At 35.9% G+C, this 27,386-nt stretch overlaps 1 protein-coding gene across 3 annotated transcripts in view; it reads right to left on the reverse strand.

Moving 5' to 3' along the window:
- Positions 1-637: 637 nt before the first annotated feature.
- Positions 638-27,386, reverse strand: part of LOC145259780 (E3 ubiquitin-protein ligase AMFR-like) — a 116,175-nt gene continuing 89,426 nt past the window's right edge. For all 3 annotated transcript variants that reach the window (XM_080117536.1, XM_080117537.1, XM_080117538.1), the window contains exons 11-14: positions 18,543-18,668; positions 17,071-17,453; positions 15,673-15,789; positions 638-2,224 (exon numbers count right to left, since the gene is read on the reverse strand). In XM_080117536.1, the coding sequence (XP_079973662.1) occupies positions 2,056-2,224; positions 15,673-15,789; positions 17,071-17,453; positions 18,543-18,668 (795 nt within the window). In that variant the 3' untranslated portion in view covers positions 638-2,055. The remainder of the gene's footprint in view (positions 2,225-15,672; positions 15,790-17,070; positions 17,454-18,542; positions 18,669-27,386) is intronic.

Here is a 27,386-nt window from a genome sequence, read left to right on the forward strand (position 1 = left end):
AAAAGAAAAATGTTGCACACACTTTTAAACCTTTCTATTTTGCTCTTTATACTCATGAGCAATACTGCATAACCGTACTAGCAGAAAATAAAAGAATTTAAAGAAAAATAAAAATCTTCAAAGGAAATTTAAAAAAATTATTATTCAATTTCATAAATTAAAATTTCATCAAAACTTATACTCATTCTTAAATAGTTAAAAAAAAAAAAAAAAAAAAGATATTAGAAAGTGGATTTATTGAGATATTTTCTTAGGTGGCAGAAAGTTCCTCTTTTCTGACCAATGTTCAATTATCTCTTATGGCTTTTATAGATAAGAAAATAAGTTCCAATCTTTTTGCATAAAAAACCTCAAAGAAACAAATGATGATTTTAAAGAATTTTAAATTAGAGTTCAAAAAACTTAACTGCTTGGTATTATTGATGTGTTTGTATATTTTGTGACAATTTTTAAAGTCTTATTTCTAATGCAGTTGTAATTAATATTTTCTGCAAAGAAATTTTTATCTATTTCTAACAAATTCCTTATTTGATCAAGAATTCTAACCTAAAAAAAATTTAATTAGAAAGAATTTTAAAAAAATAAACACCAGGGGACTCATTTATAAAATAAAAAAACAAACAAACTAATTTCTGGCCAATTTTTGTAATTCTTTTAATCGACACCAGATAATACTTAATTTTATTCTGCTGTTTTATCAGAAAAAAAAAAAAACAATGCAACAATTAAAAGTGAAAAAACAATAAAAAAAATAATTTGGATTATACACATCTTGATTGTTATTCTCACAATACTTCAACCATTATATCTGTCAACTTTCATCAGGTGCATAATTTTAAACTCATGAACCTATATAGAATTTCTAATTGCACCTTTTATTTAATCAACAGTGGTAGAATGTTATCGTTCTGTTAGCCATGACTGAATAGAAGTGCTAGAAGATTTAAAAAAAATTTATTCTTAGTATTGCCTGTGGTGAGAATTGAACTTTTAATCTCTAGGTGATTGTTACTAAGAACTGATTAATACCTATTCCGCACTTGAGTCTGACAAAGATTCCCAGAGTACAAAAAGATGTACCCGATGAAAGTCGGTGGATATATCAGTGGAAAAATTGTGAATATAACAATCAAGATGAAACAAGTAATCCAAATAATGCAAATTATCAATCCTTATCTAAAAAAAAATCCGAAACAAAATTCTCTTCTTTCATAAAAAAATGTCATTTAATTATTCAAAAACAGTAAATAGGTTCTCTGCTTAAAAAGACTGGATTATGTTACATATGGAAATTTTATTCGACCAAACCACAACAATTCTTAACAAGAATTTCTTTAATTTGTGCTTGAGTAAAGATGGTGTTGCAATTTATACAACAATAAGTTACGCAACAAATTAAAAACAAAATGAGGAAAAATTCTTAAAATAAAACTTAAAAAAAAAAAAAAAAAAAAAAAAAAAAGGGCTAAAATATCCCATGTGGTGTTGGGTGTGCATACATATAAGAGTCCGATGCAAGGGAATGAAAAAGTTTTTTGTTGTTTGTTTTAAACATAGATTTGGTGCTTCTCATTCTAGTTGAAATATTCTTTCAGTGCTCAGATGTTACATCAACCATTTCGTGTTGAAAAGGGGGAGGGAAAGGCTTAAAATTTCAATTTTCTCTGACAGCAATCAAATATTTTTGTAACAACTATCAAGGTTTTCAAAATCCTTTAAATTTGGTCTGAGCACTTAACAAAATGGAGAGGAGGGAGAGTTGTACGTGGGAAATAATGCATGCTATCACAAAGGTAAATTTATTTTTGCACCATTCATCGTTGATTTTGTTCCTCCTCTTCCTCCTTTTTCCCAAATGATTAGGCAATAAATGCTAGTCTGTCCTCACCCTCCCATCTCAGCTGGCAAATCAAACATAGGTACAAAACCTGCTTTTAAGGAAATAGGAAGGGAAGAGAACAAAGAAAAAGCAAAAAAAAAAAAAAAAGTGGGGGTGGGTAGAATTTGGGAAAGAAGATCTTATAAAAGATTAATAATATTAATGGTTTTTTATGTTCAAGTCTCTTGCTGCTCACGTTGCCTCCGACGTAGTGCAGCCTGATATGCCAACTCACTCCTGTGAGTGAAATTGCGATCTGTAGAAGAGTGTGGAGTTTCAGAGTCCATTAAATCAGGATTTCTTGAATGGCTGGCATCAGCATCTCTTTGGATATACAAAAAACGCCTATGAAACAAAGAAATGCAGAAAAGTTAAAATGTTTTTTTCCAAATGCATAATTTCTACCTAACTTTCCAATTTATTTATTCTTCAAAACAATTAAAAAGTAAAGAAAAAAAAACAATAACATAAGTAATCAAAATACAGAAATTAGTGGAAAGTAAATAGAATGACACATAATTAATAATCCCTTAACTAAATCATTTTCCTCCAAAATAAGATTCTACTTTTTAGACGACTATATGTGACTAAACATTCTGAAAAACTTGACAGAAAAAAAAACAAAAAGAATTATTTTAGAATTTGGACTGGGGGATCAGTTTCTTATATAAATTTAATTTTTCACCACTAATCCCAAGTCTGACTGGAATGATTATAAAACCATTCAATCATTTAAAAAAGTTAATACTCCTCCCATGCCCAGAATTTGTCTCAACAAATTTATTTTATTAACTGCCTTAAAACACTAGAATAGCTAAAAAAAATTGAGTTTTCTTTTACATTAAATTTATATGTGAAACTAAATTTTTAAATTCATATTTTTCTCCCTGACAAATTTTTCAGGGTGTTCATACGTAATCGCCTATAAAAACTAGAATTTCACTTTTGTTTAGGGGGATTACTACAACAATAATTAATTTTATATAGTAAAATAATTTACTATATTTACATAAAAATATAAGTTTAAGTATGAAACAAAATATAAGAAAAAACATCTTAGTAAAATATGTTTTAAGTTTCTTTCAAATATTAAAAAAAAAAATATGCACTTACATTTTTGTTGGCAGATGAAGTTTTCATCCGTGTATTTGCGCCTTATCAGCGAAAGGAATATAAACTAAACAAATTTGCTTCAATTATATTAATAGCCATGAATAGTTTATTGCTTTGAGTTCATGGATTTTTATTCCACAACTAGTAAACACTACTAAACCGAAAGGAGATTTCCAAATCAAAAAAAACGCTGACACCAATATGGGTCTAGTGTAAAAAGTGAAAAATCTAAAGTCCATTAATTCATTGAAGTTTTTTTTGCCAGGTTTGTCAATACTTATGGACCAGGCAAAAGCCCAAATTTATAGTTTTCTTTTTCAGCACAAGTAAAATAAATTTACATTGTTTTCTTTTGTTATTATGATGTATAGATTATAATTTTACTTGTAGCCTGATAACAATAAATATTTATCATTTTATCTTTAATACCAACAATGTAAAATTAAATTCAACATGGTTGTTAAGGAATCATTTTGGAATCAGAAATTAGACCAAAACCTTTTCAATTCCGATACCTCGAAAAGTTCTGATTTTTCCGATTAATTGTCCCAATATTAATATATATATATATATAAATAAATTTGTATTTCTGCCTGTTTTTCTGTTTGTTCACAATTTGATTAATATATACAAAACGTGTCTTACTTTAATCTTTCATTTATTTCTATATATATAGTACGATAATTGGAAAAATATACAATTAAGAGATCACCTTATTTGCATATGACATTAAGAAAAATTGATTTTACTAAATAGCGGTATCTTAGTTAATGTTTTGATCGAGAGAATTATTTTAAGTATTCTATTTAAAATTGTTATTTAATAAATTTTAAACAACAATTATATTGATATTATATTTAATTTATTTTGGAATTAATGTTTCCAACAGCGATCTTTTCTAAAAACTTTTTTGTAGAGTTATTTGCCCAGAGATGCTATCCATAAAAAAAAAAACGTTTACCAAATATCATTTGGTAATTTCATTAAGTTTCTAGCTGGAAAAATAATTCCGTGTAGATAGAAAAAATGTTTGTCTTTTATTGTTTTCTTTTAAATATTAAAAAAAAAAACACTTACGAAAAAAACTGAAAAGATTTCATTTGTTTGTTTTATTTTATTCCTTACAGCAATACAGAAATCAGTAAATTTTTACGTCAGCATCGTTTAATACCTAAAAAAATGAAGATCTACTGCCTCCCCCCTAAATTCCACAATTTACACTTTTTTTTCTTCTTTTTTTGCATTAATTTCATCGATTACAAACTTAATTTTCTAATTAGAAAGGTAACTTTATACAACGTGACCCAGCAGCGTTTAACCCATAAAAAAATGGAGATCTTTTTTTCAGCCTAATAAATTTAAACAGCCTTTATAAATATTATGAGTAGAAATTTTGAAAAGAAAAAAAACATTTTAGAGTGGGGGATCTTTTTTCTATATAAAGTTAACATAAAATGAGCACCAAATTTTTGGCCACCAAGCGTTCAATGAGACATGTCACCTCTAGCATTTTTTTAAGTTTGGCGATTGAGGGGAACGGCAAAATCTGATAAATACAATTTGTTTTTTTTTCTGGTGGTGGTGGTGGGGGGATTACATTGAAAACATAAAATAACGATAAATTTAATTATTTTTTATGAGAGCATTCTCTACTTTCACCTAACAATTTATTAAACAAAACAAAGCCCAAAATATGACAAGGGGGGGGGGGTTTACATTAGAAACATAAAACGACAAATAAAAAGCAAATCGAAAAGCCCTACTCCTCCCCCTAAAAAAAATCAAATCTTAGATTTTTTTTATTTACAAAAAAAAAAAAAGCCAGTAAAAAAAGTGCCCTTATAAAAAAATAAAGGTAAATGTGTAGTTTAACGGTGTAAATTATTTGACACACAAAAAAAAACATAAAAACTATTTATTTTTATATAAAACATTATTAAACCCAAAGGTTGAAATAAAACAAAAAATAAAATAAAATTAATTTTTATGTTTTTTTATTTGACTAAATGTGCACGCCTTACACATTTAAAATTTGGCCTTTTTTAGGTTTGGCAGATTGGCTTTTTTAAGGCCCAATTTGGCCTTTTTATGCTCTTTCATTACAAAAAAAATATGGTGGCCAAAAACATAGTCCATGAAAGAGCTTAAAAAGGCCAATCTGCCAAACCTTAGAAAGGTCAAATTTTAAAAGCAATATAGCGGCCTCGAATAATAAATATAAATGATAAAAAAAAAATAAAAATTAAATTTATTTCTATTTTTATTTCAGCCTTTGGGTCTAACAATGTGTTTTATATAAAAATAAATATTTTATATATTTTCTTGATGGCAAATAATTTACGCCATTAAACTACACATTTACCAAAATAAAAAATAAATGCACACATTAATGTTTATAAACGTTATTTTTTTTAGGTTCACAAAATCATGAGTTTTCTTAGGACAGTGATCCCTTCTGCCGAAATATCTGGTGGAGAGGGTACTTCTTTTTGGGGGCGATTACATTTACATGTTTTTATCTGTTTTTTTTATTTTTGAAATTGTTGTGGGGGATTAGTATAGCAGGTGTGTTTCAAACGGAACTTCATGTCAACCCAGGCAACGCCGGGTACCCATGCTAGTATATATATATATATATATATATATATATATATATATATTTTGAGAATAACAACTCACTCGGGAAAACGAGTATACACATCATACAAAGTCCATGTTCAAAAAACCCTGTGCACAATAAAAGAAGCTTAGTGGTCTGCACAAGCTACTTATCTCCAAGAAGCATTCGATAAAAAAGACTCAAAAGCATTGTATGAAGGTATGAAGAAAGTGTTTGGTTTATAGGATTAATTCAACAAATGGAGACCTATTGACAGACTAGGTTAAAATTTTAAAACGGTGTAAGGAACATTTTGATCCTGTTCTCAACAATATATCTACTACTGATGAAGTTGTTCTTGAATCAACAACCAGAAATACCAGAGTTGTCATTTTTACTGAGCTTTCAGGAAGTTCTGGCAGTTATTGAACAAATAATGTCTGGAAAAGTATTGAGAAAAGATGCAAGCCCAATGGAAATCTTCAAATATAATGGTACCAAGCTTGTGAAGAAAGTGCTAGAATTATTCATTAAAATTTGGAAGCAACAAGATTTTAAAGATGCTCTTATTCATCATTTGTACAAAAATAAGTGAAATAGGAAGGTATGTGATAACAACTGTATGAAATAACAGTAAGAGGAAACTTGATTCCAAATATTTCTCATATGTTATATCCCCCCCTCTTTCGGAAATAGGGTATGATTATGAATATCTCCAATATTAAATAATCCTTATACACTGTGAAATTTACTTTCTGTATGAAAACCAAAAAAGAGGGGAGATATAACACATGAGAAATATTTGGAATCAAGTTTCCCCTTGCTGTTATTTCAGATCATTTGAAACCATAGCAGCAAGTTTTAGTCTCCCTTCCATTGGGGAAATATCAGATATTTTTTAATTCATATGCAAAACTAGGAAAACAAATGAATGATTGAAACATTTTATGGCTGTTAAAAAGTGCCAAAAATAGGCTCTAGATAGTGGATGATCCCCTTAATGTGTAACCTTAAGGACAAATGTCACATAGGCCAGTACACAATTCAGCGATTTAGCTATATTTTGAGGGGAAAATAAATTAACTCTCATATATGCTGCAAACAGACTACTTTTCATTGTGTCAAAAAAATCATTTTTTCAGTTTTGTCCCATGAAGAGATATACTTAAATATTTTAAGAAATGTGAGGGATGTACTCACTTTTGTGATACACTGTATGTATATCATTCAAACACGGTAGTGTTTGAATATATGGTTAAGTGGCAGTTTTAGTCATTTAGAACTGCTTTAAAGCTTCACCGCTCACTCATTTTTCGACTAAATTTCAAACAATTATTACAGTTTATAGATCACCTTCTCAGCTATATTGTGAAAAATTTTTTCAATTTTCGTTCAGTAAAACAAAAGTTATGAATTTACTGGTGTTCAAAATTGTGAAAATTCGTAAGGAGGTGAGCTGCAGATTTTATGACTAGTTTCCATAGCAACCATGTCACTTCAGCAACTAATTCACCGCTCTCACAAAAAGAGAAATAACAAGTGAAACAAAGAGAATGAAAACAGAGGAGTGCCATACATTGTTTTACATGTGTGTATGTAATGTTTATAGTGGCAAAAAAATAAGACTGAAATTAAACAAAGAACAAGGGAATTTACTGGTAGCGTGGAAAAATCATGGATTACAATAGAAAAATGCGAGCATGAAAAGTAATATAGCTAAGCTTAAGCATGGAAAAAGAAAAGGACAAGATATTCTAGCAAAAAATATAATAAATTTATAACTTAAAATATTGCAGCATTAAGAATTTTTTTTAAAAATTCAATTTGGCATTATATAATTAATTCTTAATGCTACAATATTTTACGTTATAAATTTACTATATTTTTTACTAGAATATCTTGTCCTTTTCTTTTCCATGTTTAAGCTAAACCATATTACTTTTGCTCGCATTTTTCTATTGCAATATATATACTGGTAGTGAAATTGAATATTGAAATGCTCATATCTTTGGTTCTATGGGACAAAACTACATGAAAATTTGCAGACTTTTTGAAGAGTATAATACTATTCTAGGGTTAAAGTTTTATGACAATTAGTAAAAAAGAATCTATATTTTCAAACCAATAAATAATGCCCAAATTTGCCTACATTTATGTATTTAGTGTTCTGCAAGCCAATTTCAGTTTTGCTGCTTCAGTTGTCTTCCCTGTGGCCTTACCAGGCCACTAATATATATATATATATATATATATATAATGGACTCTCCCATCGTGTTCGATGCATGAGGGCCAAAAATTTGCTTTGTTTCACTCTGCCTTCAATGCTTGTGCCGCATGTATGACACGAGGCCAGCCCTGCTCTCACAAACCAAGCCGCACGACTCACAGGATACAGGCTGGGAAGGTGCTGTTCCTACTCTTGCTCTACGAAGATTTGTTTGATTCGATAGCCATGTGTTAATGCCCGCAAAGCATTTTTCTCTCCACAATTTTCTATCAGCAGCATCTTCTTCAAAGGTTTTTGGGTTCAGGCCTGCGTGCTTAAGATTGTCTTTCAGCTTATCCTTGTACCTCAGAAATGGACGACCCACATTTCGATTACTCTCTTTCAGTTGACTGTATGCTAGTTGCTTAGGAAGACGGTCTTCATCCATGCGAACAAGGTGACCAGCCCACCGAAGCTGAGACTTCATCAGGAAGGCCTCAATACTTAAAATGTCGCACCTAGTAAACAATCCCGAGTTAGGGGCCTTGTCTTTCCATGTTAATCCACATATACTGCGAAGGCAACGCTTATGGAATGTATCCAGTTGCTCAATCTGCCTACGGTATGGGGTCCAGGCTTCCGATCTATACAGGAGTATCGAAACAATCACTGCACGATAAACTGAGATTTTGGTTTTTAGAGTCAAACCTCTTTCATTCCATACTTTTGACCGCAGTTTGCCGAAGGCATCAGTCGCCTTTGAAATTCTGCTCAATATCTCATCATCAAGTGATGCTGACGAATTCATCTTACTTCAGAGATATGCAAAGGATTTAACATACTTTAGAGGCTGTCTATTCACTAAGATTTTCCGAGGCAGTTCCACATATTCTAGTCTCGGAATATTCACACCACCTTGCTGCAACAGGGTGAGCTTTGGTTGGTAGATAACTTCTGTCTTTTTAATACTAATCGTCAAACCAAATGCTTTTGCGGCATTGGAAAACTTGTCAACTAATTCTTGTGCTTCTTCAAATGAAGTGGCCACGAGTGCAGCATCGTCTGCAAAAAGAAAATCACAAACCATTTTACTTCTTGTTAGTGTTTTAGCTTTGAATCTTTGATGATTAAAAAGACCCCTGGTAGTTCTAAAATCAAAAATGGACACCTTGCATGTAATCTTTAAAAGCATGCTCGAGCATGATTGAAAAGAAGATGGCAAAGAGCACAGGTACCATAACAACCCTGTTTTGTATCGGTTTTTACCTTGAATGACTCAGAGAACTTTCTGTCAGCTCTTACATGTGCCTCCATATTCTCGTGAAAGGATATTATTACATTTAACATTTTTTCAGGGATTCCAACTTTATTCAAAACCTTCCAAAGTGCGGCTTTGTTGACAGAGTTAAACGCCTTGGTTAGGTCGATAAAAACGACAAACAGATCCTGATTTTTCTCACGTGCCTTCTCTGCAACTTTCACATAAACAGTAGATCATGTCGATGGTTCCCCTTCCAGATCTAAAACCACACTGCGTTTCAGGATAAATTTTGTCTACTAGATGAATGATTATCCTGTTCAAAATAACCCTGGCTAGTACTTTTCCAGCCACAGAGAGCAGTTATATTCACAGTAGTTATGACAATCAATGCGCTTTCCTTTATTTTGAAGAGATGGATTATTGACGAGTTCCTGAAATCCTGAGGTACAGAACTGCTTTCCCAGATCCTGATGAATAACTCAAAAGTTTTTTCAAAAGTGTGTTCCCCACAAACTTGAATATTTCAGCCGGTATACCATCATCACCTGCACACTTTCTCAGTAGCATTTGTTTTACAGCTGCGAGAACTTCAGAAAAATTAGGAATCACATCTAGTTCTGGTATTTGGATTCTTGCCGGCAAAGAACTCAAAACATCATCATCAACATCAGAAGAAAAATTCAGCACTCCTTCAAAATGGTCCTTCCAGCGGTTAAGGATGTCATTCTTATCAGTCAACAAAGTTGTACCATCTGCCCCCATAACGGGTGAAGTACCACATTGTTGTGGTCCAAAAACTTCTTTCAGACCCTCATAAAATACCCTCGCATCTTTCCTATCAAAAGCAGCCTGGAGCTCAGAGGCTTTTGCAGACCACCAATCTTCTTTTATTTTTCTCAATCGGCACCAAACGTCCCTCCTGACACTGAGATAAGCCGACCTCTTCGCTGCAGAATTCTTGTCTGATATCTAGGCCCTGTGTGAAGAGTGCATCTGGTCTAAAATACCCTGAATTTCAATGTCATTTTCATCGAACCAATCCTGATGCTTCGCTTGAACATTCATAGATGGTATCCCGCAATTTCTTCCAGGACTCTTCAATATCATTGTTTATCACAATTTCGTTTAACTTCGCATCTAACTTAGAAGATAATTCTTCTTTCTTTTCAGTGTTCAGTTCTTCCATATTCAATGGCTTTGGCATCTTAATTGTATGCCTTCGGCCCATAGGTCGTAGTTTCAGTGATGTCTGGCATCGAATCAGGGCGTGATCCGACAGCCAACATGAGTCATGAAATGAACGACTCAAAAGAATATCCCTCCTGTTTCTTTTCCGGGTTATAACAAAGTCAATAAGATGCCAATGCTTGGACCTTGGGTGCATCCATGTGCTTTTACAACGATTTGACTGCTGAAACATAGTATTTGTAATGAAGAGTCCATGTTTACTACAAAATTACAACAAGCCAATTCCATTGTCATTTATTTTCCCCATACCATGAGCCCCAATCACATTTAATTAGTATTAAAAAGACAGAAGTTATCTACCAACCAAAGCTCACCCCATGTCTCCCTGTCCGAGCCTACCCGGGCATTGAAATCTCCCATCAGTAAGATCTTGTCATGAAAGCTTACGTTTCTTACTATGTCACCAAGCTTTTTGTAGAAGTTTGTGGCTTCTACCTGTTCTGCATTTAGAGTTGGTGCATAGCAACTTACCAGTGTCAGTCCCATTCCAGCTGTGAGTCCCATTCTAAGGGTCATTAAACGATCGTCACCGCCTCGAGGAAGAGCCTCCAGAGAGTCAGCAATATTTGATTTTATTTCAAAGCCAACACCGGAACTATGCCTCTCCCCCTCTTTCCGACCTGACCAAAAGAACGTGTAACCTTCGCCGATTTCTTTCAATACACCTGATCCCAGAGGATGCGTCTCAGACAAGGCAGCAATGTCAATGTTGTATTGTTTCAGTACTTTTGCAACTAGCACAGTCTTGCTCTTGAAAGAATCATCACTATCAAGCAATGTTCTTACATTCCACGTTTCAAAATTGAACGCATACTTTGTATTTTGAATTGAGTTTCTGTTTCGACTGCACAATTGGATAGCCAGTCAACGGCAGCAAGATGACAAGCTTTTGTGTGAATAAGCTTTTTTTAGGGCTCCTTTTATCGCCCCCTCCCTGTCTAGGGAAAGCAGTGCTACATCTAGAAAAGATTTGCTTTGCCACTAGTTGGCCGTTGACCCTAGGAGGGTTCATCCGCCCTTTGTAAGGTCTTGTTTTTGATCCTTCTGGGAAACTAGCCACCCTTCTCACCAGGCAAGCTAGTGGGAGAACCAGTTTAGTCGCTGGTTACCCGACCATGCAGCAGGTAGTACTGGGTTACATGGTACCAGTAGCACATTACGTAACCTGACAATAATAATAATGGTAGTAATTTATTTATTATATATATATATATATATATATAAATAAATTACTACCATTATTATTATTTATTTGTTTTTGTTTTCATTATTAATATGATTTTCTAATTTTTTAATTTGACCTCCTCTTTTCCTTACAAATAACCTAAAGCAATTCCCTACATATCACAGTTTTTTGTCTTTTGTCTGGATGATTTCCAGTGTCTAAATTTTAACGCCTATGCACTATTACGCTGGATCAAATTTTAACCTACTTTCTGAAATGTGACAACTAATTCTCATTTTCAAAACTTTTCCAACAATGGAAGGGTTACTGCAGGTTTTCTCCTGTTTTTTTACTCATGTCTAACCCGCGTTATTCAGGGCCTTTTAACAATGCATTTGCTTTATTTTAACTGCTTTGGATTATTCATTTTAACCACATCGAATTGGAATATTATCAAACTTCATCATTGTGAATTGGAATCGATTGAAATTCCAAATATCTCTCTATATAAATTTGTATTCCTGTCTGTTTGTTTGTTAGTTCACAATTTGATTAAAATATACAAAAGGTTCCTTACTTTATTCTCTCATTTATTTCTATATATAGTATCATTCTTGCAAACTAGATACAATAAAGAGATCATCTTATTTGTATATTACATTAAGAAAAATCGATTTTATTAAATAGCGGTATCTTAGTTAATGTTTCTAGCGAGAGAATTGTTATAAGTGTTCGATTTAAAATCGTTATTTAATAAATTTTAAATAATAATTATATTGATAACATATTTAATTAAATTTATTCGGAATTATTATTCTAACATCGATTTAAAAAAAAAAAAAAAATCTTTGTTTTAGAGTTATTTGCCCCTTTGGAACATAAACAAAATATAAAAACTATCACCTAATAAAATAATTTGGTAATCTCAATAAATTTCTAGCTTGAAAAAATAATTCAGAGTAGATAGAAAACTGTTTGGCTTTTATTGTTTTTTTTTTAAGAACACTTATGAAAAACTGAAGAAAAGATGTCATGTGTTTGTTTTTATTATTCTATAAACGGCTATACAAAAATCGGTAAATTTTTTACGATGTGACCCACCTAAAAAAAATAAAGATCTACTTTTTTTTGACCTAACACGTTTAAATAATATGAAAGAAATTTTGAAAAGAAAGAAAATTAACATTTTAGGGTGAGGGATCACTTTTCCATATTAATTTAATGTAAAATGAGCACCCACATTTTGGCCACCAAGCGTTCAACGAGACATGTCACCTCTAGCATTTTTTAAGTTTGGCGATCGAGGGGGGGGAGGATAAAACATGACAAATACAATTTGTTTTTTTGTTTTTTTTTATGTTGGTGGTGGTGGGGGGAGTGGGACAGGAATTACATTTAAAACATAAAATAATGATAAATTTAATTAATTTTTATGAAACCACTCTGTACTTTCACCTAACAATTTCATAAACAAAATGAACCCCAAATATGACAAATTACATTGGGGAGGGGGCATTACAATGACAAAAAATTTAATTTAATTGTTTTCGGAATTTTTAGTAGATCTTCATTTTTTTTTTAGGGGTTCTGCCTACTTGGCTAATCATTTTTTTATTTTCTTTTTGTGCGATCGCACAAGTATTCGCTGCTATTTTTATTGTAACAAAAGTTGTAAGGATTTATTTTTAACTAGCATGGATACCCGGCATTGCCTGGGCCGACTTAAAGTTCCGTTTTGAACATGCCTACTCATCGTGGGTAACGTCAATAACCCCCCCCACACACACAACAATTTAAAAAATAAAAGAACAGATAAAAACATGTAAATGTAATCGCCCAAAAAAAGAAGTATGTGATACCCTCTCCACCAGGTGAGATTCTAACAATAGTAAAAATCATTTATGGTCGTCCGAAATGGCTACCCTTAAAAATATGCGAAAGGAATGCGGTATTATATCAGAACACAGTTACACATTTCCTTTACTCTATCTCCTCCCTCTTTGCCGTCAATGACCATTCAACAGTCGACCAAAGTAAAAGATTCCTAAGGAAATATCCTTATCTCGAGAAAGTTCTTCCACCGGCAATGAACAGCCGTAAAAAAAAAATAAAATAAAATAAAAATATCGTTTTCTTGAAAAAAAAACAAACAAAAAAAAAACAAAAAAAAAAACAAAAAAAAAAAACAACAATTTTTTTTTTTTTTTTCCTGTACTTTCATCTAACAATTTAGGCTTTTCGTAAACATATTTTTACATATTTTCTTTAAAATATATATATATATATAAAATTTCTGTGGACCCCCCCCCCACACACACACACAAAAAAAAAAAAAACTTGATTGAACAAAGAGTTGAAAAAAAAAAAAAAAAAAAAAAACTTATATTTACACCTAAGAATTTACGGTGAAAAAAAAGTAAAAGTTTCATCTTTTCTTGAAGGAAAAAAAAAAAAAACTTTTTGTGGATAAATATTTTTCAAAAAAAAAAAACAAACAAAACAAAATGTATAAAATAAAATAAATAAAAATATTTTCAGTCCTTTAAAGGTAGGTTTTTGTTATCTTTGATTATTTACATTTATATTTTTTTCCAGTCTGTTTGATTTTAAAGCGTCTGTTACAACGCTCGGCTTAAACCAATGATTGCCAGTCTCGCCCGATCCATGCTTGATGGGAATTCCCGAGAATCCGGGTTAAATTATCCAAGAGTATCGAATATTTAAAAATAAAGCAAAACATCTGTCTACATGAAATTATTTTTTATTCTAGAAACGTCTTGAGATTACCAAACTAATTTATTTGGGAAGAGTTTGTTTTTTTATCTTTCAAACTTCGGAACGGATAAAAAAACTCATCAGGGGAAATAACTACTCGTTTCATTAAAAAAAAAAAAAAAAAAAAAAAAAAAAAATCGATGCTAGAAGTAATAATTCCAAATAAATTTAATTGAATATATTATCAATATAATTGTTATTTAGAGTTGATGAAATAATCTTAAATAGAACACTTAAAACAACTCTCTCGCTAGAAACTTAAACTAACATACAGCTATTTAGTACAATCGATTTTCTTTAATATAATAAACAAATGAGGTGACCTCTTAATCGTATATTTTTTAATAAATCATACTAGATATAGAAATAAATGAAATACTAAACTAACGGACCTTTTGTATATATTAATCAAATTGTGAATAAACAAACAAACAGACAGGAATACAAATTTATATATATTTTTTTTTGGTGGTGGGGGTTCTTTCCAGTGCTCAATATCCGGAGAATAGTTTCTTCTCTTTGTATCCCTTCTGCCGAAATATCCGGTGGAGAGAGTATCACATACTTCTTTTTTGGGCTGATGTTTTCATTTGTTCTTTTATTTTTGGAATTGTTGTTGGGGTATTCACGTTGCCCATGATGAAACAGATTAGTATAGCAGGTGTGTTCCAAGTGGAACTTCATGTCAACCCAGGCTATAATATTATAATATATATATTTTAAACTTTTCTTTGTTTCTTGATCTCACCAAAAACTCATTTCACTCTGGAATTACCAATTTCGGTTTGTTTTTCATTTTTATAAACATTTTACAAATATTTTTTTGCATTTTATGACCACCGTCATTTGCAGTTTCATACAATGCTAAAGCCAGCAAATTTTAGCTTTGCTATATGTATGTTAACATATTTCTTTCCTCTGAACAGAGGAATTTTGCATTCTGTGAAACTCCATGGAATAATGACTAATTAATTACCTTTGTTTGAGGTATTCTGTTGAAAAATAAATTTTAGGTACAATATAATATTCAATAGAGAATTGGCTCTGTAATGATACAAAATCTGCATGAATTAAAATATATTTAAGCATATTTTATGACTGGGAAGGCTGGGTCCTCCCTGCTAGTTTAAAAATAAAAGTACTTGATCAATTTACATGATTTTTTGTGCAGAATATTTTCGATATGTACACATAAAGATTTTTCTTTATTTTTGTTTTTTCAGGGGGGGGGGGGGGCTCTAAACAAGCACTGGAAATTGTAGATTTGAAGTTTTTGATATATTTCATTAAAAGTAAAATGATATTACTCAAGTAAAAGATTTCCAAAGAGACAAAGACAACAGAGAAGCGGCCAACACACATCAGCAAAAATTCTGATGAACAAAACAAAAATAATCTGTAATGACGAGCAGCGTTCATTAATTACCTGCGTGCATTTTCCATCATCATGTTCTTTCTTTGTTGTAACATTGTTTCTCTTTCTGCAGCTGATTTTGAAAAGCGTCCACCTGTGCTCATAACAGCTGGATAATCATCAGAATTTCTACAAGAAATCACAAATGGAAAATTTAGACATTAAAATAGATGTTTAATATAATTTATAGCATTAATTACTATTAGCAAATTATTTTAAAGGAAATAGCATTCAGAATTTAGTCAAAAACAATTTATTCTGCTTTACTTACACATTTATGACATTTACTTAAAAAATCCTTTTAGGTTAATGTAAATACTGATTTTGAGCAAAGTAGTCATCTTGTTTAATGCAAATAAGTGCCAAAATAAGATCGCTACTTTGCACAGAATCAATATTTACATTAAATTAAAAAGCGCATAACATCTTTTAAGTACAATTTTTTATGCCAATAAGTTATAAATAAGTTAAACAGAAATTGTTTTTGACTCATTTTCCAACAAAATTTCTTTTAAAATAATTTTTGCTGTTAATAGTCATGATTATCTAATTTATGAATATTTTTTCTTTTAACAAATATAAAAAACAACAAACAAAAACTCTCCACTCACGGATTGTCATAGATGTTGCCAAGGCTGCTCCAAAGAAAATAAACTCTCTACCAAGCTAGAAACTTCTCACACTTGACAGTATCTTATATAAGGTCAGGATTCTCTTGTACATGAAATACTGTTGCTACATTTGGGTTGGTATGAACCCCAGCCTCTGTCGGATCACTGTAGAGTTGCATCCCTATGCTTATTTTAGAAGTACTTTCATGGTATGTACTCTGAAGAACTTACTGGATTTGTATTGCCTCAATACAAATATCCTTGATCCATATGACTAGCTGCTATACCCCACCCTTTCACTAGAGAAGCAGGATGTCTGCTGATATTATATTTAAACTTTTGCATGTTGGTATGGTGGGGGATACAGGGAGCAGTGAGAGGATCCAATAAGTGATCTGAGGAAAGAAGCTATTAGAGTAGAAAATCTTCTGGTATCTAGGAACTGCTACAGTGAAGGAGTGGGATTTTGCTGTTAATCGGGTGGATTAGGACCTATTAGGCCAGAAATTCTGTTTTGCACCTTATCCAAGAGAGAGACTAATGGTTGGTGCACCAGCCCAGATGTGGAAACAATACTCTACGCACAGGTGAATAGTGGCTTTATAAATACATTGGATACTGGCGGATTGTAAAAAGATGTATTGCAAGGAGGATTAGTTATGAATTGAGAGCTAGACACACTTGTATGCCATTTATGTCCATTAAATTCAAATTACGATTGTCAGAACAGGAGGCATGAATGTGGTTGCAATTCAGCGATGGACCCACTTAAAGGATTAAACAAAAAGCTCATACTAACCTAGTTGGATAACTGAGATTGGGAGGGTTTGAGTCGTTTGCTGCGGATTCTGCTGGATTCTGGAACAGGGGTGTAGTGGGATGCCTTTGAGGGTGTGAAGAAGAAGAAGTGGAAGGTTCAGTTTCGGGATTATCAAGAGATGGATTTATTTGCGAATTGAAAGTGATATCATCTCCAATATTGGTGCTTGTCATTCCTGCAGCAACTGCTTGCGTCATCATTTGAAAAGCAGCAGCAGCAGCAGCAGTGGCGGCTGAGACTGATGGCTGGTTTGCTGCTACTGTGGGCTGTGGTGGTGGTGGAGTTGTTAGCTCTCGGCCAGCATCACCTCCTAATGGAGATGGGTTCATAGATGTTGTGGGGGCACCTGGAGACAGAGACGGCTGAAGAAAAAAAATATGAATATATAGTTTTAAAGAAATAAAATAAAAAAAATAAAAAATAACAATTGCTGGAAATTTGAAATAATTCTTTTTACTAATAAGTCACCACTTATGAAGTCCAAAAACCACTTGAAGATAAAAATTAATGAGATGAACGGATTGTCAGTTGAAAGCTGATGAATATTATGAGAGGATTGAAAATGTTGAATGGAATGAACAACTTATGGAGACAGTTCATTGGATTTGAAGACACCTATGTGCAATTTGAAGGGAAGCAATTCTGTGGTAATGTGTACCAAAGATGAGAAACTCTTGTAACGAAGTTCTGTTTATGGAAATTCTGTCCGATGCTGGGCACATGAAGGAAGTAAGAAAAGTTTTTTGTTGTGCTAGCAAAACGTGAGTGTGCTGTAAAATGAGGAACCAAGATGAGTTGAGTTAAACACCTTCCAAAGAAATAATATTAGAATAGAGAGAGAGAGACTAGTTATGTCGTTTTTATGAGAAAGGGCTGTAAGTAGCAGAAAAAAATCATCTGCTGTTATTTCCTCAGCTTAATTCACTCATTTTCGTTTAGTTTTCATCAGAACTGTAAATCACAAAGTTAAATAAAAAAGAAAAATGGTTTGTCATTTTAGAATTGGGAATGGGCTTCAATGTACAACTTTCTTAGACAGAGGTTAAATATACGCAAGTGACCTAGAATGCCCTCTTGCTCTACTGTAAGTACCCTAGAATTCATTACTGCTTTAAAGTTGGTACCTTACATTCCTTTCAAGAACATTTTAACGAATCAGTATTTCTTTTGTGTCCATTGTTTCATCTTAATTATGCTCTGAATTAGGGAATGTCCTGATTTCCAAGCTCTCTCCAAAAAATAATTCTTTCTTTATTATTAATTTATTTGAGTTGAGACAACTTTGTTTGGGTTTCTAATGTAAGTCGCTCCTTGTCTGCATCATTATATTACATTTTAAAACTGACCAATGTCAAGCGTTTTCTTTTTCTTTTGATCTAACTCCCCAACTCTGATAAAAAAAAAATAGTCATAATTAGAATTTTATGAGATAAAAAAGATGGCTTTCTTACAGTTGGAACAACAACTCTTCCATCAAGAATATTGTCAATCGTTTGATCAACAGATCTGGTTATCCGTAAGTCATCATTGATGATGTTAAGGGGGATGTTTGGAAAGACTTGGTACACCTGTCGAGCCTAAAATAATAAAAATGTCAAACATGAACATATTGAAACTGAATGGCAAATAAAAATAAACATTAATAAAAGAAAATGAAGGTACCTGTAAGAGTATCTTGTGTAGGAGACGGTGAGACTCGTCGTGGGCGACGAAGCGTTTCACTGAAGAACCACGGCAACACACAGCAAACCAACAAACAATGACAGCCACGGCGCGAAGGCAACTAACAAAGCTCAGCTGACTGCACGAATAGAAACGGAACCCAACGGTCACTGTACTGATCGCCACAAACGTCAGAACCCGACTGCCTCGCACCTCCAATGGACCGATTTTTATTACTCAAGATGGCCTAGCTAATTTGCATCCCCGCGAGATCTCGCACGATCCTGCGAGATTCCGTCTCTAATAAAAGCAGGCAGGCGCCATCTTGAAACTCTTTCTTCCGCTGCCCCGACCACAGGATCAGCCACCACCCCACACGCCAGGCACACACGGACCCTCTTGCGCCGAGGGCTACGGTTAGTCTCACACTTCCCCCTGGTCTCCAGATCACATACGTGACACGGCGGACGTGGCCGTTTGATTCGAGCACTCCTGCGGAGGGGTATTGCCGGGACTTCCTCATCGGAGCTCTCAGAAGTGGCATCGGAAGCATCAGCATCAGCATTAGAGCTCGCAGTTGAGTCATCAGGTCCATGGGGCACAGGTTGGATCCATCGCTCATCGTCGGATGACTCGCTCCTTCCACTGCTCGCAGTTGAGTCACCAGGTTCGTGGGGCACGGGTTGGATCCATCGCTCATCGTCGGATGACTCGCTACTTCCACTGCTTGCCGATTGGTCAGCGCTTAGAGCGGGCCGGACATCCCTTACGTGGCGCGGAGTATCATCGACTAGTATGGCCTGTTCACTGATGACGCCGGTGACCCGCCCCCTCCAAAAGCTGCTGGTGCACCGGCCGCCGGGTGGCTTCACCCAGACGGTGTCTCCCACTTGGTACGTCCCCTGGGGTTCTCGTTGGTCGGGTAGACACACTTCAACGTCCTTGACGCGCATGTGGTCGTGATGAATCGCATCAGCGGGCGCACTGCCGCCAGTCACGGTGTCCTTAGGCGTTGTGTTGTATCTGTAAACCGCCTCCGCGATCGTACACTTCTTCCTGGCCGCGATCCTCTTCACGGTTCGGTGGCATCGCTCCGCTATGCCGTTGCCGCTCGGCACATACGCGCATCGGTGTCGAAGGCGGATCCCCCAGTTGTCCATAAAATGCCTAAATTCCCTGCTGCAGAACGCCGTGTCGTTATCCGTGAGGATCTCCTCAGGCGGCCCCCTTTCGTAGAATATGGATTCCAATTCGTGGATGACACTGGTGGAATCCTGCCTTGCCAATTGGCGCCAAATCGCGAACCTCGTTGGCCCGCAGTCTATCAGCGTGAGGAAGTGTTGGCTGCCGTAGTGGGTTATATCCATACCCAACCGACTCCAAGTCGCGTCCACTCCCAGCTGTCCTTTCCGCCATCTGGCTGGGGCGGGGTCGATGGACTGGCACGTTTGGCACTCCCTGACCACTGCTCTTACTGCGCTTTTTGGTATTGATGGTCTAGCCAACTTCACAAAGTAGTAGGTCCGTTGCACTCCGGGGTGCCCACTGTCGTGATGTATCTTCCTGATTTCGTCCTCCTCGACGGAGGCAGCACACAGAGGCAATGGCTTAGCTTCTTTCTTCATAGCCTCATACCATCTCCGTGGTACCCGAGTGAGCCTGTCGGCGAGGTTGTAGTCCGAGGTGACGAGCACTACGTCTACGGACAGGTTGTACTCCGTCACCAGTTTTTTCACAGTCTCGAGCCTCCGTCTTATCAGCATTTCGCTGGCTGCCTTGGTGCGTGCCCTGGCCTTGCTCGTGAGTGTGTCCGACACCCAGTGGTGCACGCAAAGTGAGTCAGTGTGCACACGCAGTTTCTTCACTTCCCATTGAAGTGCCAGGTTAATGCCCTTTATTACAGCGTCGAGTTCTGCCAGGTTGATATGGGCAGCATCATTCGCCGGTCGCAGCCAGCAGGCATCCTCAACTACGGCCCCATCTTTCTCCAAAACTACACCGATCGCTAGAGAACTTGCGTCCACCCACACGCTCAGTTCGTCTCCCTGCACGCACCAGTCCCCTGTGGCGGGGTCATTCTTTTTCACACTAGCGACGGTCTCCTTTAACATTCGAACCAATAGTTCGTCGGTTATCTTATCGTCCCAGCCTTTGCTGACCGCATTTGCCCTCCTTTTTATGACGCCTGTCGCTGCACGAACCCATCCGCATACTGGAAGGTGCCCCACAAGTTTCCCGCACAGGGAGAACACGGCACGTCTTGTGTAAACATCGGGAACTGCGGTTCCACGCCTCCACTTCAGGATCCCTCGCTCCTCTTGAACGCTCAAGCCCAATACGCGGGCACCATCCTCAAGCCGCTCAGAGTCCTTGCAGTTTAGACCAAACTCAGCAAGTTTGGATCTTACGCGCGAAGAGGACACGATATCTTCGTTCACGTATATATCGTCAATATACGCCGATGTTCCCTTTCTGATCCATTCTTCTTGTGACAACACGGCATTGACGATAGCCTTCGTTATCTGGGGTGCTACGTTTAGCCCAAATCCGAGTCGCGTAAGACAGTATCTCTTCCCGGAAAACATCACTGTCTGGAAAGGCCACATCGCCTCGCCGATCCGGACCTGCAAGTATGCTTTTCTCAAGTCCAGTAGGGACACATTGGACCCCTGCCGGCGCCACTCTCGCAGCTTGCTGGCACAGACGTTGGCGTCCGCTGTGAACGCATCAACGTGCGCATTCAACTCACGGTAGTCCATTACTGGCCTCAACTTTGACTTGTTAGGTTGGGCAACTGCCATCAGCGGTATCAGGCCCTTGGGGGGTCCAAGTTTGTCGTAGGGGTATGGAATCAGCCAACCGTTCTTAATCCATTCACGGAGCTCGCTTTCGTATGCAGGCCTTATCTGGTCGGGCATACGGTACTCTGCCACTTTGTTTTGTAGTTTGGCCGGTTCCTTGTCTTCTGACCACCTCCAAGTGGCGGTCCACGCCTTCTTTTGGTCGTCGAATTCCGCACTGAAGTCCGGCTGGTCGACTCTTAGTGCTGCGCACACCGGGGGCCTATCCTGAAACTCTACAACGCCAGCGCGCGTTATGCGCACGCCGCCCAGGGCTTTGATGGCATCGTAGCCTAGCAACAGGTCGAAACTCAGCGGCTTTTCGCGTGTCACCAGCGCTTCGACGTTGGCCGAGTTCCCAGTTCTTGTGCGAATGTGTACCACACCCACGCCGCAACACATTCGTATTTTTCCAGTGATGGTAGTTATCCTGACGTTCTTCTTTTTCCACGCCTGACAGAAGTCCGCACACACTATGGTGCGGGAGCAACCGGAATCAAGGAGGGCTGAACATAACGTGTCATTAACTCGGACCTGAATGACAGGGAGCGCCTTGTTTATTTTCTGTTCGGGGAAGAGGTCGGCACTGGCACCTTGTCCCCGTCCCCGTTTCCCGCACAGTCTCGGGCCATGTGCCCAGTCTTGTTACAGCGGTAGCAGCGAACAGCCGTCGACCGCCTTCTACAATTTCTTGCCATGTGGCCCCGCCCGTTGCATCTGTAGCAGATGACATCACCTTGCGGGCTGGGTCCCTGAGACGGTCCTTCGCCACTTGGTGGGGCCTGTGCGACGGCGACTACCGGTTCCTGCACCGTCGAGTCATCCTTCATTATTGTCCTGGCTCTGTCCACTAGGTCACTCAGCGGTAGTGAGGACATGGTAGAGGTTGCTCGCAGGAGCTGCTTTGCTCCAGCGGGGAGTCCTGACAGGAATTTGTAGGCTAGGGCCCTCTCGGGAAGACCGCCGAACAACACCGTGAGCTTCTTAAGTTCGGCGAGATACACGTCCACAGTTTCGCCCAAGCGTATAGACCTCGTCTCAAACTGCTCCCATGCAGTGGCGGGGTCAGTGGCGAACGCCCTGTACAACGCCGCCTTGATACTCGAGTAGTCACACTTCTCCTCAGCGCTGAGTTGCTGATATACAGCGAAGGCCCCGCCGGTCAGCCGCAGAGGAATCACGCGCTCGACATTTTTCACGCCGGACAACTGACAATGTAACTCGACCTTCTCAACCCAGCTGAGTACCTGGTCGGATCCGTCGAATTCCGGTATCAACTTTAGATCGAACCTATCCGCCATTGAAGAAAAGAAAACCAAGTTCGGAGTGGGGAGGCCGAAATAGCTTGTAAGAGTATCTTGTGTAGGAGACGGTGAGACTCGTCGTGGGCGACGAAGCGTTTCACTGAAGAACCACGGCAACACACAGCAAACCAACAAACAATGACAGCCACGGCGCGAAGGCAACTAACAAAGCTCAGCTGACTGCACGAATAGAAACGGAACCCAACGGTCACTGTACTGATCGCCACAAACGTCAGAACCCGACTGCCTCGCACCTCCAATGGACCGATTTTTATTACTCAAGATGGCCTAGCTAATTTGCATCCCCGCGAGATCTCGCACGATCCTGCGAGATTCCGTCTCTAATAAAAGCAGGCAGGCGCCATCTTGAAACTCTTTCTTCCGCTGCCCCAACCACAGGATCAGCCACCACCCCACACGCCAGGCACACACGGACCCTCTTGCGCCGAGGGCTACGGTTAGTCTCACAGTACCCAACTAGAGTAACATTTATTGAAGAATAACACACCAGTAACTAGATGACCTGTTGAGCCAACGTTTGCATCTACCTTCTCATTTTTAATGATTTACATCATTCCATTCCTCTAACCACTTTTCTTCTTATTTGTCCTTTATGTTATGAAGTGTACATGGTGACAAGCATGAGTTTTAGTAGTAGAGAGACTAGAGCCAAGTTTATCTTTAACATTTCAGCAGTTTACATATAATCACTGGAAAAGCATTGACATATTTTTCTTTCATCGCAATCCAAAGAACATTTTGAACAAAATCATTTCTTAAAATACATTTACTAAGAGTTTAAAATAGTTATTTACATACCAACAATGATGTCCTGAGTATAACCTTGAATTGCATCTGGTGGTTAAGACTCCAATTGCAGTTTGATTATGATTATTTCCCTGTCTAATTTCACCATAAGTGGTAGCACCTATCAAGGTCCTATTTATAAGTTAAACAGAATTTGTTTGGTGCACAACATTTAACTGTTATGGACATTGTTTGAATAAAGTCTTTGCTTCTCTCTCTCACCCCCAAATCAACCTTTCTCAGCCCTTTATACCTATCCTATTTCCCCAACCTTATCAGTTATTGTTTTTGAAATTGGGCTGTTTGCACACGATAGATAAATGTAATTGTTTGACAAAAAAGGAGTAGGCAGTATAAACATTATTAAGGCAATAGATTTTATCATATTTATAGCTGAATTTGAATCTCACTTAAGTCTAAAGGGCTTTTTATGTTAAAAACTGTATTTGTGTTTGATTAATTTTGAAAAATTAATATAATATAAAAACAGTACATATTTTTTAACTAAATGACCCTTTTTCTTAATCCGCAAAAAAGTTAACAAATTTTATTCAGCAGTAGCATTAAAAGCAAATTATTTTTGCTTCAAAACAATTTCTAATGTTTTTTTTTTAAGCCAATAAAAGCAATACATAAATATATTGATTGTTATTACTTACTCTCTCATGAAAATACTGAATAGTGTATTATTTTCTATGAAATTTCATAAGCTAAATAAAGATGGAAACTGACATCCAAGTATTATACCAATATCACTCAAGGAATAGATACAATCTAATTTTAATAGATTTGTTGCAACTGAAATCCAGACATTTTGAAAGAGAATATTTTCTTTTTCCTAATTCTCTGAAAAGAAATATTGGGGCGGGGGGATTTAAAAAAATCTATTTATGTAATAAAATTATTTTTATGCAAAGAAAATTCTATTAAGAAAGGAAAAATACTAAAATGCCAAAAGTGGAATTGCAATTTAGTAACTAATTGAACAGACCATAATTGAAGAAGACTACTTATATAAAATTAAGAGAAATTAGGTCATAACAAGCGTTAATATGTAATGTAGCCGTTACATCACAAATACACAAACAAACAAAACAAATAAAATATCTGAGTCGGCATTTTTCCTTCTCAACAAATGTTCTTTTATTATCTTTATAATCGTTTCGACATAGACTTTGAAGTCTCTAATTGCCACCTGTCCATTTTAGCCAGGCAAGTGTTTCTCCTTCTTCCGATCGCACGCCGGCTGAAGCCAGCCATTTCTTGCTTTTGCTTTACACATCCATTCTCTTTGCCGCCCACTTTGTTTCTCACATCTCATGCTGGCTGTATCCAGCCACTCCTTGCCTGTGTCTTTACATGTCCATTTTTTTTTCAACGCCAACTTTGTTTTCTCTGATCTCAGCCAGTCACTTCTCATCTTTGCTTTATACATGCGCTCTCCTTGATGCAGACTGTTTCTCTCCGAGCATGTGTTGCATTTTTTCTCATTTTTCTTTCCTTCCACTTCTCGTGCACACTTCCTAATTTGCATATGCATGTTTTTCTGCTGCTGCTAATCTCTTTGCATGTTGCCCATCTTTCGCTGTTGCTGCTATTTTCCATGCACTCACACACACTATGTCACTCACCTTCTCTTCCGAAAAAATATTCCTTACAAGAATTTAAATAAACCTGCCCGAAGCAATAAAAGAAAACAAAAAAAGAAAACTCCAAATTTCACATAATAAAATGAATAATAAAATCCAAATAAAAATGTCTTATTGCATTGTCTGTTCGATATTTCCATTTTATACTTTTTTCATCAGAAGTTCATTCCTATTTATTCTTTCTTTTTTTCACTTGTAAAAATAAAGGAATTCCAACATATTTTTCAGATATTTAAAGATAACATTTAAATAGGTTGAAAGAGGGAAAAACTCTGAATTGATTAAACAGCAAAAATGTATGTTTTTTGTTGTCTTTTCAGAAGTGCAACTGAAGCAGTGTTGAAGTGTTTTAGCTTGATTGTGCAAAAATACATGTTCAAATGTTAAAAATATTTTACAAAGCCAGTCAAATCGTTGCAAGATCAAGTCAGAGTTGGCATAGTCTTAGATATTTGTTGGTTCCGAGTCTGTAAATTCACTAAACTGAAATGCGATATTTTTATTTTTGGTGTATTTTTAAATACTGAAGAATTTGACCCTTATTTTCAGTGGTGTAAGTGGCTTGGAATTGCCTCCCTTTGATTAACTGGTGGCATATATCTTAAATTAGGTACCTCTGAGTTGTCTCCCTTTGATTGCTTTTATATAAAAGGCACATAATGCAACATATCTATCTTTTCGTATATAGATGCAAAAAATAAGCAGGTGCATCTCTGTATGTGCTGAGAAAATGTTAAGTTTTAATCAATTTGTTTCTTTGTTATCAACTATACTTTCCACAATGAAGTTAATTTAAGAACAAAGGTACACTTTTCTTTATTTACTTTGTAATTAATTTAACTAAGGTTATTAATTAACCTAAGTTATTAATTAATTTATGCAGATTTTATATTTATTATAATAGAACCAATTCTCCATTGATTATTATATTGTACTCAATATATAGAAGTGATTTCAAAAGAAAAAAAAAATAACTTAGGTGCCATTGGTTAGAATCAAAACCAAAACATTTAGCACTCTAGCCTTAGTCGTTACTATCTGAACTATCATCAGATGAATAAGAAACAGTTAAAAATGAATTGACTGTATATTTCAGCATGTGTACAAGAACACTTTAAGTTGACTTACACCTGCTAAGTTCCAATTTTTTTAAAAATGTTGACTTCTTAGTTATTTTTACTAACATACAAATCGAATTTGTTCCACAGGCTCAAATCCTCTATATAGCAAATTTTAAATCTGTCGACCAAAAATTGACAGAATAGTTTGATAGAGACTGTTCCTCACAAAGACAGAGAAACAAGGTCATTTGCACTGCTCTGTGACCTTGCATCTTAGAGAAGATGCACTTTGAAAAAAAAAAAAAAAAAAAAAAATGGAGACAGACAGATATAGTGAGTTTTATAAATAAGATTTATTCAAAATGGAAGAAAATCAAATCTCCCAACTTTTATCCCTATTCTGCGTGAAGATCACAGCTCATGGACATGGCATTAATTCATAGGATTAAATCTCCCATGAATAACTTTTCATCATTCAATTCTTCCTAAAAGTTTCTCCAAATTGTATTCACACTGTAAATTAGTCAGTTGAATCCTTATAATTAAAATAAAATTTATTTTCAAAAAGAGCCGTTGCAGCCAACGCAAAAGAGGAAAAGGAAAAAAGTTACTAGCAAACATGTTTGCTGACACAGCTACAAGTGCTTATGACGTCGTGCCATTGCAAAATAAGCATTTTTAAACATAGTTTTAGTTAATTAAGTGAATTTTTGCATGTGTGACTTGTGAAAACAGCGACATGAAAACTGACCCGCACCTCCAAAAAAATGATCCAGTTAACCACCACAGAATAAATCTTTTTTCTAATTTTCACATATTATGCATCCGAGTGATTGCACTTTGAGATGGTACCAGTTTCAACCTGGTCGAATGCAGATGACAAAAGCTTTTAGTAGACATACAAAACACACACACAGATATATTTCCTTTATATTAGGTTGGTGCAAAAATAATGTTTTTTTATGTTCAACT

This window comes from Euprymna scolopes, chromosome 35 (assembly GCF_053919585.1).
Source record: "Euprymna scolopes isolate OS-2025 chromosome 35, ASM5391958v1, whole genome shotgun sequence".
Taxonomy (NCBI): Eukaryota; Metazoa; Mollusca; class Cephalopoda; order Sepiida; family Sepiolidae; genus Euprymna; species Euprymna scolopes.